Raw genomic sequence first — 13,700 nt, 5'->3', positions numbered from 1 at the left:
CAAAGGGGCAGGGACTACTTCGAGGAAGCAAACAGAAGTGGAGCTTTTGGGTGTCATGTTGGACCCTTACAGCTGTTGTCTGTCCCCCTTCAGAATGGAAAAAAAATCATAAATGAGAGAATAATATGAACTGAGATACACTGTTAGTAACTTCACCAGGAGGTATAAATATACAAAAAGCAGTCTCACAAATCATCACAAAGAAAAAAATCCAACATGTAGAAAAATGTATGAAGCCATAAACTGGTAAATCACAAGCAAAATGTTAAAAAAAAAAAGCGTATCATTTTTGTTTATATAATTTACAAGTAGATAAAAATTATATCATTTATACTCCATTTTATTGATAGCTTTTAAATAGGGGCAAAATGTCCTTTTAAATACCAGACTGAGTAAAAAGCACTTTCTGACAAACTTCAGCATCGTGGAGTAGGAGGGCAGCAGTCTTGAGTTCCCAGGAAGGAGTGAGCAGGCAAGCCTGCCCGAGACAGCGGGCTTCCTCTGCGAATGCAGCAGAACACGTGGGTTCACACCAAACAGAAGAGAAAGCAGGCAAAGAGCCTGGCTGCAAGAACGTTCTTTGTAGCCGGCCTGTGTTCGACAAGTAGCCTGGTACCAGGCAGGGTGACTCTGTTTGTGTAAGACTGTGCACCAGTACCTAGGAAGGCTCTGCAGGCTCTTGCCCAAACTGCTTGTCTCTGGGAGATGGATCACTTCTTATCTCCTGGTGTGTGTTGATGTTTTAATGACTTATAAGTTTTTTGATAATGAAAGGGGAGACCAGCAAAGCTTCTTTTTTTTTTTTCTTTTCTTTGTTTTAAGTGATGTAACCAAGGTTTAAGAGTCAGAGCTGATGACATGAGGTAATGACTCCCAGTCCCTCTAAACCCCATGCTTTCTTATCTGTAACTGTATTGGAGCCATCTGTTTACCTTCAACATAAAAAAAAAAAAAAAAAAAATCCCAGTGTTGGAATCCCTTTCTTTTGTTTACTGGACTTGAGGAAGCTTAGTATCCCCTGTGAGAAAACGTGCCCAGGTCGCCCTCTGCTGACTGTCCTGGAGATAACTCGGGAACTCTTGGTAGTTCAGGAACTGCTCAGCACTTCTGCCCCTGTCCTTAGGACTCTGGCATTGGTCCAGAGGGCTTGCAGGGAAAAATAAAATCCCACAATGTCTGCAATCCCTACATTAAACTCGAGATTATCTTCATTGTACAACGCTAATCTACCTGACAGTATTTTGACGTGGTAGCTAAATCCCAGCATCTTTCTCAATGCTCCAGATTGCAGGTCTAGGAGAATCCAGAAAAAAAGAGAAGAGAAGAAAAGAAAAGAAAAAAAAAAAAAAACTGGAACGGGCTCTGAGGGCCTTGAAATCAAAGCATTGAAGTATCATCTCCATCAAAAGAGGAAGATGGCTTCCAAAGGCGTGCGGCTACTCTTACTGCTGAGCTGGGTAGCTGGCCCCGAAGTCCTGAGCGGTAAGTTCAGTCAGTTATTGGAAGGCAGCCACAGGCAGTAAGTACACAGTGCACATAGTACGCCATCCACTCACCTGCTCAGGCATTCCAGGAAAGCATATCAAGATGAGAATGCAAAATCAGGTGGCCGTCAGAGAAGAGCCAGTCTGAGACGGAAGCCACCTTAAGTCAAGGGTTGCAGAATAAAGATTTTGAGTTTGTTGTGAGTGATAGAGAGCCTGTTTTAAGAACCCAACAGGCCTCAGGCTGTCTGTAGCTCATAGCTATAATCACAATGTCCAAGCATTTATGCACTGTTCTCGTGTTTGAGCATATTACAAAGTCCTGTTTACCAGGGACCTGCAAAGCTAGTCAGAGAGATGACTACTGTACACTCATAGCACAAGGACAGGGAGCGTGCCAGGGACACTATGGAAACTGCAGCAGAGAAAGCAGGACGAGGAAGGTTTGAGTGTGTTGAGAGAACCACCACGGACTATCCAGGATGGAAAGAGATGAAATGTGGGGTCCTCTGATATAAATGCTCCGCTGAATCTGAGAATGACAAAAGTCACACTGATACCCAGCTCCTAGCTTGGTCATCTCCCACTGGCCTCACTGGGAGTTGGAGGAGGCAGGACCTCTGAGCAACAAGTGTTGCTTGTTTGAGCATTAGTTCTGTCGAGGGAAGAGGCCACTAATAAAATCCGCTGAGGCCTAAAAGTTCTCGAATGGACTTTGCCAAGGGGATGAATGAATGCAAGGCAGTGTGGGGAGAGGTGGAGCTTTTGGGGCATCGGTTGAAGGCTGTGTTTTGGCCGTGGCCTACCCTCCACGTGGCCTTGTATGATACTCTGCCCCTGACCTCACACCTATCTCAGCTACCAGCTCTCTGTGTCTGATTTCTCAGGACCCAGGGAATTCAGCCACTGCCCCTGTACCCTGCAAGAATGCAAAGAACACTGGAAACTCTCCCCAGTCCCTGCTGCCTTACAGCCATGTCTGTATGCTCCTTGGGGGCTGCTCTGACCTCTGGCTTCCTTTAAGAGCTTGACACTGACCCTGGCTATATTCTGGAGAATGAGATAAGACTTCCCAACCTCTTCCCAGGACTTCACTAATCTCCTTGGGTCTCTCCCCAGGAGGAGACTAGAGCCAAAACATATAGCACGGGTCCTTCCATGGCTCTTTTCCAGACAGATCTTCCTCCCAGCTGTAGAAAACCTTTTTGTTTATTGCTGCATTCCTGAGAACTGTGCTTAAGACAGATCCCATATATTTTTTTGCACAAAAGCTTGTGGAAAAAAAAAAGTCTAATCTTGCATTTAAAGTAGATGTGGAGAGCTTAGAAACTGATTTTTTTTTCTTTCAACGGAGGCTGATGGCCAAGATCATAGCTCTGTTGTCTGAGCAATGGCTCCTTGCCCTGGCCTGTGGGGCTCAATGAAGAGAAACAGAGAGACATTTAGACACAATGAAAACTGCACTGGCTAATATTTTTCAGAAATACTCCACCTTGTTATCATAACAATGGTGTTGGTTTCTCACAGCTACAATTCTAGCTGAGTCTGGTTCTGCATGTCTGGAATCCTGGCTACTCAGGAGAACAGTGTAGCATGACCTCAGGGCCCTGACCTGCCTGGGTGACACAGAGTTCAAGGCCAGTCTTGGAAGCTTAAACAGGCTCTGTTTCAGGTTTAAAAGAGAAAAGAAAAGAAAAGAAAAGAAAAGAAAAGAAAAGAAAAGAAAAGAAAAGAAAAAAGAAAAGAAGCCCAGGGCTAGCCTGTAGATCTACAGCTCTGTGGCAGGACTTCCCCACCGTGCACCAGACCAGTCCCCAGTATCACACAAGAAAGCTCTAGTTCTAACCATCTGTCATTTATTTAGCAATTATTTTGTGCTAGGCGGCATGCTAACCACTGTGTTTGTATTAGGTATGCATTATCCCACCAGCTCTCCAAGCAGCCCTGTGGGGAAAGTGTACGTTAGTTCACTGTGCAGACAGGAAGTCAGAGTTGTACGAAGGTTCGGAGAGTAGAAAGACCACTAAAGATGGAGACCCTGGTGCGAGGACCTGTCCTTTCTTGTCACCCCATGTGCAGCAATACCTCATGTGCAGCAATGAGGAGACTTGGCACCTGTGGCAGAGATGTGAAAAGACCCTAGGCAAACTGAGAACACAGCGGCTCCTCAGGACTCCACTCCTGTCTTGTGGCCTCAGTAGGTTTCCTTATCCGTACCACGAGTGCCCATTCCCGTCTGTCTGAGACAGTCTGGCTATTAAGTAGGACAGCCCGAATAAATATGAGTGACTTGCAGGTTTTTCTTTTTTTAAACATAGCTTGAGCATGACTAAGCCGGCTAGAGTCCCAACTCAGAGCCACACTGTCTAGGCCATAGCTTCTCTTTTTCTTATATGCTGTGGGAGTGTGAGGCGCAACAACTTCTTTCTGCCCCGTTTCTTCATCTGGGACGTGGTGGCAATATCAGGAACTAGAGTATAAACTGCCCAGAGAAGGACCTGGTACCAAGGAATGCTGGGTAAACCCGAGGCACAACAGCGCATGGCCTCAGTTGGAAGCATTTCTAAGTCTTCCCACCAGGGGGCGCATGTCGGTAGCTGCAACAATGCAAGGCTAAGGTGAGAAAGAATGATGGAGAAAAGCAGAGGGGAGGAAAGAACCGAAGAGGAGGGGCAAAAGGAGATCACAAAGGCACGGAGAAAAGCAAAAGAGATAGGCGAATTGAAAGTACGCCATGGGCTGAGGTCTTGGGTTGAATAAAAAAGAACAAAATAAGTTGAATGTCAATATCTATCAGACTGTGGCTGCTGACCTGAGACAACATGACTGCAGCTGCTACCTCATGCTCCTGCTGCGTTGCCCTTCCTGCTTTGAAGGATCGAATCCCTCCAAGCTACAAACCAGATAAACCCCTTTCTCCTCCAGCTGCATTTGTCAAGTCACAGCTGTGAGAAAAAGATGATCAATATGCGTTCCTTCCATTTGTTAGCTCAGTGATTATCCTTCACTCACAGATCCACTCACACACGCAATAGATCTCAATCTGTAAGAGTCTCGTACTCCAGATCATCTGGTGCTGGTGCCTGGGAGATTGTAGCTAGAGAGGGCAAGAAGACGGAGCTGAGAAAGCACTTCAGTGCTAAGGAGCTGGCAGCAAGGCCCAGTTGGTAGAAGGTGTGCCTAGCTTGCATGAAACCCTGGCTTTGACCCTCCACTGTTTTGTAAAATCGAAAATGATGGCAATGCCTATAATCTCAACACAAGGGAGGCATAGGCAAGAGAGTCAGAAGTTCAAAGTCATCCTCAGCTACTTTGTGAGTTCAAGGCCAGTCTGGGCTGCCTGAGACTTTGTTTCAAAGGAAAGAAAAGGAAGGGGGGACAGAGAGAGAGATGGAGGGGGGAGCTGACAGGGAGGGAGGAAGAAAGAGAGAGAAGGGAGAAGAGAGAAGGGGGAAGAGAGAAGGGAGAGGGAAAAAGGGGAGAGGTAGATAGATAGATAGATAGATAGAACACTAAGGAGCAGGGAACCTGTCTGAAATCAGTGTGAAAGCCCTGGAGATTTACAGGGAGCAAATGAAACAGAAGAAAGAGTGCCACACAGTCATCTGACTGGGAAAAGATCAACACACTTAAACAGCTCTAGTCTGCGCACATCACTGTGGAAGACCTTTGCAGTGGTCTAGAGTGTAGGTGTGCAGCCACATTGTCACAGGGCTCAGATTGCTAGCCTGGTTGCCCCTTGGCCATCAGCCCCTCTTCACTTCTCCTCGCCTCTTCTGAGTCACAGTCTCCTTTGCCATAAAGCCTTTCTCGTTCCTGTTGGCCATGCTTGTCTTACAGATCCCCTATACTCAAACTTAGGGGCTTGCTATTTCTGCACACACCTGACACCTTCTGGTCCCCATGCCTCTGCCCAGCCCATTCCTTTTCTCTAAAAAGTCCCCTCTCCTCTCTATTGATGCACAACCCACCCATCGTCACATTCTGCTAAGTTGCCGTTTGTCCCACCCCCTTCCAAAATGGCTCTTTCTCCTAATAATGCCCCCAACTCCGAGTTTATATCTCTGTCTACTCAACAAAGCCTGACTGTGTCATTCTACCAGTTGTTTGAGTGTGTTCACTGTAGTTACACATCCTGATCTAGTGAAATGGTAGCAGTTGATGAGCACTGAGGCCTCAGAGCACACAGAGACAAAACTCTAATGGCTATAAGACCTCCTTAACTCCTTCTTTGACAGCTGGACCACAGCAATATTTGAGCTTCTTAAAATTCCTATTGCTTTAGAGTGTTCAGTAGTCTCAGAAAGCTCAATGCCCCCTTTCCCAGTAAATACCCACCCTGGGAAAAGGTCCTTTGATAAGGGCTGGGAGAAGAGTAATAATAAAGTTTTTGGTTTTTTTTGTATGATCTCTCTCTCTCTCTCTCTCTCTCTCTCTCTCTCTCTCTCTCTCTCTCTCTCTCTCTCTCTCTCTCTCTCTGCCTCCACCCCGTATGTGTGTATGTTTTGAGACACAATCTCATGTAGCCCAGGCTGTCCTCAAACTCACAATGTAGTCAAGGATGGCTTTCAATTTCTGATTCTTCTACTTAATATTCTGTTAGGATCACAGGCATGAACAGTGTTAGGAGTCAAACCCAGGGAGGGATTTATGCATGCAAGGCAGGCATTCTTTCGTCAGCTTACCTAGATCCTTAGGTCTACACAGCACATATTTTCAACAGCTCAGCAGGGTCCTTCTGAAAGAGACTCTTCCCTTTATTCAAGGTATTTTTGATCTAAAAACTGTCTCATCGTGGCACTGACAGGTTTTTTTTGGCATCATAATCTGTAACTACCTTTTGTTTCTGTACAGATATCTTGAGACCCAGCTGTGCTCCAGGATGGTTTTACTATAGGTCCCACTGCTATGGGTACTTCCGGAAGCTAAGAAACTGGTCTCATGCTGAGGTAAGAAGTTTTGGGCTGTTGGTTTCTTTTAAAGAAAAGGGCCAGCTAGAGCCCCAGATCATATTTAACTTAAATTTAAGAGTTCTTCCTGGGCATTCAGGAGAAGCCTCACGGTTGAAGAGAAGAGGGATCTGCCCAGCCCCTTCAGTTTTGTGATCATTGATCATGTAGGTACTGCGTTCAGACCTTTAATAGGCTGCGTGGACACAGAGTGAGGAGCAAGTAGCCATGACTTCCAGAGAGCTATAAATAAGCAGATCAAAGGAACAGGAAGAGACGGGGTTCTTGTGCAAAGAAGACCCAAATTCCCCTGTGAGGCTTGCCAGAGTGAGTGATGTGCAAACACCTGAAACAGGTCTCCAGGGTGCCAGGTGAAATGCAAAGAAATAGAAAAAAAGAGGTGGCCTCGCCTGACCCAACCCACACACGCCTGAATTTTATTCCTTCTAGCTATGCTAAGATATATCCAAATATCCAGTCCAAGTAAGTGAAGGATTGATATTGTTGTCTCTCTAGCTTGTGACTGATTGATACATATAGATACAATGTGGCATGATCCAGGCCCATAGTGGCCTCAAGATTCCTGTCTGTGTCCCAAAACAAAGACCCACCAGGTGACAGTTAATGAGTTATCCAGCTGTGTTCTCTGACCTCCAGAATGGTGAGAGGACAGGGCCTACCTGAGCATGCCTACAATCCTAGCTCTTGTGAGCTGAGGCAGGGTGGTCATGAGTTGTTTGAGGCCAGCCTTGGCTACATAGGGATGCTTTCCCTCAACAAACAAGAGAAGTGTGAGAGGATGCATGGTTGTGACATCAAAGCAGGAAATGTGATTGCAGTGTAAGCAAAAATGATCTCCTTTTGAATAAGTCAAGAGAAGTAGCAGAGATAATCCAAGGAACAAAATGTCTTATTTAGTGAGGTCCTGAATAACTGGGGGCAGGGGACAGAGAGAGCAAGAGGAAAGAGCAAGAAGATGAGAGGGAGACAGATAGACACCGGAGTCTGTAATTATGAGGAAATTGTGCTTCAGAGAGATGAAGTGACTTGTGAAGGTCATTGAGACCCTTTGGCCCTAAATCTCAGGAGAGCTGCCTTTTCTTCTGAGAGCCAACAGTAAGGCCTTCTGTCTTCTCTAGTGACAGAAGTTACCTGTGGGCTTCAGATCCCAGTTTCTGGAGTTGGGGGATAGAGCCACCCTGCTTGGCACACCAGGGCTCCAAGGAGAGAACTGTACACTCATGGCATCATTAATGCGACATCTCCTTGCAGCTGGAGTGTCAGTCATATGGAAATGGATCCCATCTGGCATCTGTCTTGAATCAAAAGGAAGCCAGCGTCATATCAAAGTACATAACTGGCTATCAGAGAAACCTGCCTGTGTGGATTGGCCTGCATGACCCACAAAAGGTAACCCTAGGTTTGGCTCACAGAGCCTTTTGGGAAACCCAGGATGATAACCTAGTCATGAGAAGCAGCCTCCTGGCCTACAAACAGGACGAAAGGAGTTGCCCCTCAGCCAAGCACTCCAATGATAAAAGCCAAGCTGAAGGTCAGGGGCCCCTTTCTTGCCCTCAGTGGAAGAAATAATTAAATAGCTCAATTTTGTGGAACTTTTAATTACAGTGTTCCTGGATCAATTCAGGCACAAAATTACCAATTTTTCTAAAGTCCTCTCAAAAAAGAGAAAGACAGGGAAGAGAGAGAAAGCATTCAAGTGATATTCTAGAAGGTTCAGATTCATTTCTTGCCATTAGGTCTTGATTAAAGAGGAATACTTTCAGCTGACCTTTTCTTTAGACTCTGCTACTTTTTCATCGTTCTTAATTCTTTCCTCTGGATCACTGTTGTTCTCTCCATCAGCATCACACACACACACACACACACACACACACACACACACACACACACACGGCTATTCAGTTATTTGCTTTAAATGGTGTTTATTTGACTTTCACAATTTTTACTTTAAAAATATTTTTACATTTTTATTTTCTATGTATGTGTGTGTGCCTGCAAGTATGTATGTGTCTGGTGCCTGAGGAGGCCAGAAGAAGATGTCAGGTACCCCGGAACTGGGGTAACACAGTTGAAAGCTGCCACGTAGGTGCTAGGAACCAAGTCCGGGCCCTCAGTAAAAGCAGCAAATCCTGCTAATAGCTGAGTTGTCTTTCCAGGTCCTCCACTTTTTGAGACAGAGTCTCACTATGTAGCTTTGGCTGACCTGGAACTCCCCATACAGGGCAGGCTGGCCTCAGACTCACAGAGCTTTTTATGCTCCTGGCTCCCCAGTGCTAGGAGTAATGGCATGTGCCACTACACCTGATCAATTTTTTTTTAATTTTTATTTATTTACTTTGTTATCAATCAAAACCTTGCATTCGGAGACAAGCTATATATTTACATCTATTTCTGTGAAATATTTTTGTTTGATCTTTTTTTACATGTGAGACACAAATGACAACTGACTGTTCTAAAACTGTACCCTATCTCCAATAATCAAAGACATGAATACTAAAATGATATAATTTGACTTAGGTTATTAACATTTTCATTTGTACAAGGAATGATATCCTGAAGCTATAGAGAAATTGTCCTTGTGCCCAGTCAGGGAGGATGTATGTTTGTACAAGTAGATAGTGTCTGGCAAGTACTTTGTCAGAGGGTATTGATAACCACAAAGCAGCAACATCCTTTGACCCATTCATTCTGCTTTTGGTATCTATTATAAGGAAATAATTTTGAGAGCACAGAGTGATTCTCAAGAAAATTAGTTCTAGTAGTGTTTTTCATAGTAATTGGAAATGAGAAAGAATAGTCTGTAGTCAATAGGAGATTGTTAAGGTAGGCTATGGTACATCCTTATGCTAAGGGAGGTCTTAGAATGCAACATGAAAGATGAATATATATTTTTGAAGAGTATAGTATTTTTAGTACATTGATAACCACATTTCCATCAGAAATAATATGGTAAAACATTAGTGATGTTTTCTTCCATCGCTGAATGGAGGGGCGGCTTTCCTGATTTGGTTCTTCATACATCTCTATACTTTGCCCCCGTGACACCCATCTCACTGGGCTGAGAGAGCAGCATGGCTGTGAGCAGGTAAGCTGGCTGAGCCCCGCATTCCCTCTGCTTCCTGTTGTTGCAGAAGCAATTATGGCAGTGGATTGATGGGTCTACAAACCTGTACAGACGCTGGAATCCCAGGACAAAGAGTGAAGCCAGGCATTGCGCTGAGATGAACCCCAAGGATAGTAAGTTCCCTGCCCACCTCCCTCTCCGCAAGATGCAGCTCCATCCTTTAACCTATTAGGAGAAAATGGGGTGTCCTTGTCCTCCTTCCCAACCCCCTTCGACCCATCAACACTGCCCTACAGGACAGTGGCCTCAACACAGTCTGTCAACCCTTATTCCTCTGTACCCTCTCCACAGCCTCTGCCAAATCAATATTAGTGAAGGAACTTTTTAACAGCAATGGGGGGAGGCATGAGGGGACACTCTATGACAAATGTCATCAGAGGCAAAAAGCTAAAGAAGGGAATCTCTTAGCCCAGTAGATTCCATACAGCTGCTATGAAAGGTAAGTTAGCCAGAACACAGGCAAACCCATAGGGACAAGCTACTAAAACAAGGCTGCCCACCCAAGTTAAAGGGAAACTGTGAATAGTTATCACTGTCCTAATACACAATGAGCTACCCTAGGAAGCAATGAGAAGCCTTCCACCAGAGTTAACCAATGAAAATGTGGGCACATGGCTTTTCAGAGTAGTAGAAACTGGGTTAGAAGAGAGACTCAAAGCCCCAAAGAGCAACTGAAGAACATTCCAAAAGAACACATTCCAGGGACTCTCAGACCTATGGTATGAGACACTCCATAGCTGCCTTTTAGCCCAACCAGCTTTGGGTAAGAGGTTGACCAGATGTTTCCCTTGGTCCCTTCTATCCTCATGGCTCAGGGCTTCTCAGTGGATGAAGCTCTCCAGCCTTTACCTGTCAGTAGAATCCCACACTGAAGGAGCCTGTAGCCAGTCTGTAAGAACTGGGAGCCTGAATCTTTTTAGTCTATTCCTTTCCACTTTGCTTCACTTCGGCTCACAGCAGTTAGAACACAGCCTGCAGACACAATGCAACCCAAAGTTGGGGGCTGGGGAGAATGCGCACAGTAACATGCTTGATGTGCAGGTGTGAAGGCCTGACTCCCAGAACCCACATAGAGCTGAACAAGGTAGTGTGTGTGTGTGTGTGTGTGTGTGTGTGTGATCCCAGCACTTCTACAGGAAGATGGGAGGTGAAGATGCTGGAAGGTCAGCCACACACATGGAGTTGGAGGCAGGGGAATAACAAAAAATTAGGTAATTAAGTAAAAACCCCAGAGAAAGGAACAAGGCTGGTGTTAAGCTGGTGACAGGTAGGTTTTCAGGGAAAACCTTCACAAGCCCCACCAGTGCCATTTTATAGCTGTAGATGGATTTTACCTGTGTACCGCTATGTGTGAGCTCTGCTCTCTGTTGCAAGACCCATTCCTGTTTCCTTTCTTTTTAGGAAGAACTTCCTGGTATTTTGCTACCTGTGTCCCTTTGTCATCCCTTGGAACTCTCCACTCTACACCATAATCTAACTGTTTTGTGACCCACTATTTCACTTTAGGATTTTAAATTTGCATAGGCCTGTAACCACAATGCTTAGAAGGCAGAGGCAAGGGGAACTTTAAGTCCAAGTCTAGTCTTGTACAGAGTGAGTTCAAGGTTAGTCTGGACAATGTAATGAGACCCTGTTTTATAATAAAATGTAAGACAAGAGCTGGGACTATAGCTCAGCAGTAGAGCACTTGGCTAGCATAGGTGAGGGAGGGCCTCCGTTCAACCTTTAGTGATGCAAGGAAAAAAGAAGAAAAGTTATATTCAGGATGGCTTGGGGTTGAGGGCAGAAGCCCCGTCCTGAATGACCTTGTAGAAGTACAGCATCTTCTTCTTACTGAGCTATCTGACCTGGTGCAGACTTCTCCCTTCTCTGTGCCTCAAGGAGAGAACAGAATCTCTACCATCTTAATATGCTCCCAGCGCCTTCATGGATAGGCTGAGCTCACTGCCCAGGCTTGGTGTGCCCTCACCCTCCATTCCCAAGACATTCTCCTTCTGGTGTTGTGGGAGGGATGCAAGCAGTAAGGGATTAGAATGAATACCTACCCATGGGAAAGCTGCTCTTGGTCACCTGAAGCTGTTCTTCCAGGTCTTTTTTGGGTTTCATGGATGTACCAAAGGACCCTACACCGCAGCATGGAAAGTCAGATCATCCTGAGTTCCGGCCCAATCTTAGGGAGACATTTTTCTCAATTGAGGCCCCGTCCTTTCTGATGACTCTAGCACAGTGATTCTCAACCTTCCTAATGCTGTGACCCTTCAATAGGTTCCTTGTGTTGTGGTGACCCTCCAACCATAAAATGATTTTGTTGCTGCTTCATAACTAATTTTGCTACTCTTATGAATCATAATGTGAATGTCTGTGTTTTCTGATGGTCTTAGGTGACTCCTGTGAAAGGGTCATTGGAGTCTCACAGGTTGAGAAGTGCTGTCCCTTGTCTAGTTGACATAAAACTAGATGGCAGTTCACAATCCCCATGTAACTCCAGCTCCAAGCACTTGATGTTCTTTTCTGACCTACATAGGCACCCACACATATGTGCACATGGACACAGACACACACACACATGCATGCACATACATACATACACACACACACACTGAGGCACCCACACACATGTGCACACAGACACAGACACACATACATGCATGCATACACACACACACACACACACTCACTCACAAACACATAAATAAAAATAAGAAATGAATCCTCAAGAAAGACCCATACAAACTAAACACCACACACACAGGGTAGCCTTTGCTGCTTCCCCCTAAGGGGTACCAGAGTGGAGCTTCCATAGCCTGCAATTATGTGAGAAAAGACTTGTTTGTGTTGGTCAGGGATTCCCCAGAGAACAAGAAATGGGGCATGGAGAGAGATGGGTGGTGGTGATGCTGGAGATCACTGCAAGAGCTGATGTGGGAAGAGTGAGTCCAAAGCAATCAGAGGCAGCATTTTCTGGCTCAGGAGACCCTTTCTCTTAACGCCTTCAACATTGTTAGATGAGACCCACCCACATAACGTAGAGTGGTCTCCTTTACTCAATGTCTGTTGATTTGAATGTCTACAATATCTACAAAATACCTGCAGAGCAACATCTAGACATGTAGGCAGCTAGCAATTGCTGAACACCTGGACTAAACAATATCATATCCTACCCATGTTGACACATGAAATAACCACCATTGGCTGTTGTCCAGGACTCAAAAAAAAAAAAAACCCACACAGATAATTCTGGTAAACTCAGTAATGAATTAGCTTGTTTTAAATGTCTGTTTATTTTTTTTTACAGAATTCTTAACTTGGAACAAAAATGGATGCGCCAACCGCCAACACTTCCTGTGCAAGTACAGGACATAGAGCAAGAATCAAGCGTCTACCAGCCTTGCACAAACTCTTCCCACTTCCCTCTCACCTGGTGGCTGATCTAATCATTATCCCAGAGAGTAAACACTATAGCAAACATTGAGGAGGCCTCCAGGGCACTGGCTATCAAGCCCCGCTTAGCATGGTGGGATGGTGACTTCTGGTCTCAGAGATTAGCATGGTGGGACAAGGGTCTCCGTGTTCACTCTACAATCCTTTCTGGTGCTCCGATTCCCTCTCATTGTCTTAAACAGCAATGCTTAACAAGCTAGTAAAGTGCTTTCTTGACTACTGTGTCTCTGTCAAACCAGTAAAGTTTTGGAGCCAAGAAACAGCCATGAGTGAGCGAGCTTCTGTCCTCTTTAGCCTCCGTAACCTCTGACCTCCCTCTGTCGTCCACACATGTCCCCTTACTTCTTGCTGTTGCTACGTGTGCCATGGATGTTCATCAGTCAGTCCCTGCCTGTCTGAAATGGGTCTCTGCCTCCTGTGTCCCTGGCAACACTGGGTTTAGCAGGAGAGATAATGGTCTGCCTACCAGGCTCAGAGCAAGGCTGAGTGAATGGATGACATTTAAAATTACAAGTTCTTCTGGACCTATGGTGGGAGTTGACAGTCACAAGTGGTACAGCGGACTGACCTGGGGCTAGCCTCTCCTTTGCCATTAAAAACTCCGTGGCCTGGCTCAGTTCTCTGTGCTCAGAGTTTGGGATTCCTTACAGCATGCTTGCTATATAATAATCAAACCATAAA

The 13,700-nt window shown here is 45.3% G+C and overlaps 1 protein-coding gene across 1 annotated transcript; it reads left to right on the top strand.

Moving 5' to 3' along the window:
- Nucleotides 1-1,415: 1,415 nt before the first annotated feature.
- On the top strand, nucleotides 1,416-12,941 carry Reg4 (regenerating family member 4). The gene is made up of 5 exons (XM_021157124.1): nucleotides 1,416-1,482; nucleotides 6,339-6,433; nucleotides 7,706-7,843; nucleotides 9,586-9,691; nucleotides 12,874-12,941. Exons 1-5 carry the CDS (start codon nucleotides 1,416-1,418, stop codon nucleotides 12,939-12,941), a joined length of 474 nt encoding a protein of 157 aa, XP_021012783.1.
- The last annotated feature ends 759 nt before the right edge of the window (nucleotides 12,942-13,700 follow it).

This window comes from Mus caroli, unplaced genomic scaffold (assembly GCF_978045245.1).
Source record: "Mus caroli unplaced genomic scaffold, Mus_caroli_1 scaffold_3, whole genome shotgun sequence".
Classification (NCBI taxonomy): Eukaryota; Metazoa; Chordata; class Mammalia; order Rodentia; family Muridae; genus Mus; species Mus caroli.
Note: the sequence above shows the minus strand (reverse complement) of the source record. Positions and strands in the feature narration are given on the sequence as shown.

Bases quoted from the DNA above. Each gene is read 5' to 3' on its own strand.
- Reg4 (XM_021157124.1), top strand. From the start codon at position 1,416: ATGGCTTCCAAAGGCGTGCGGCTACTCTTACTGCTGAGCTGGGTAGCT. The intron at 6,434-7,705 runs GTAAGAAGTTTT...ATCTCCTTGCAG, and splicing joins GAAACTGGTCTCATGCTGAG to CTGGAGTGTCAGTCATATGG. The intron at 7,844-9,585 runs GTAACCCTAGGT...CTGTTGTTGCAG, and splicing joins GCCTGCATGACCCACAAAAG to AAGCAATTATGGCAGTGGAT.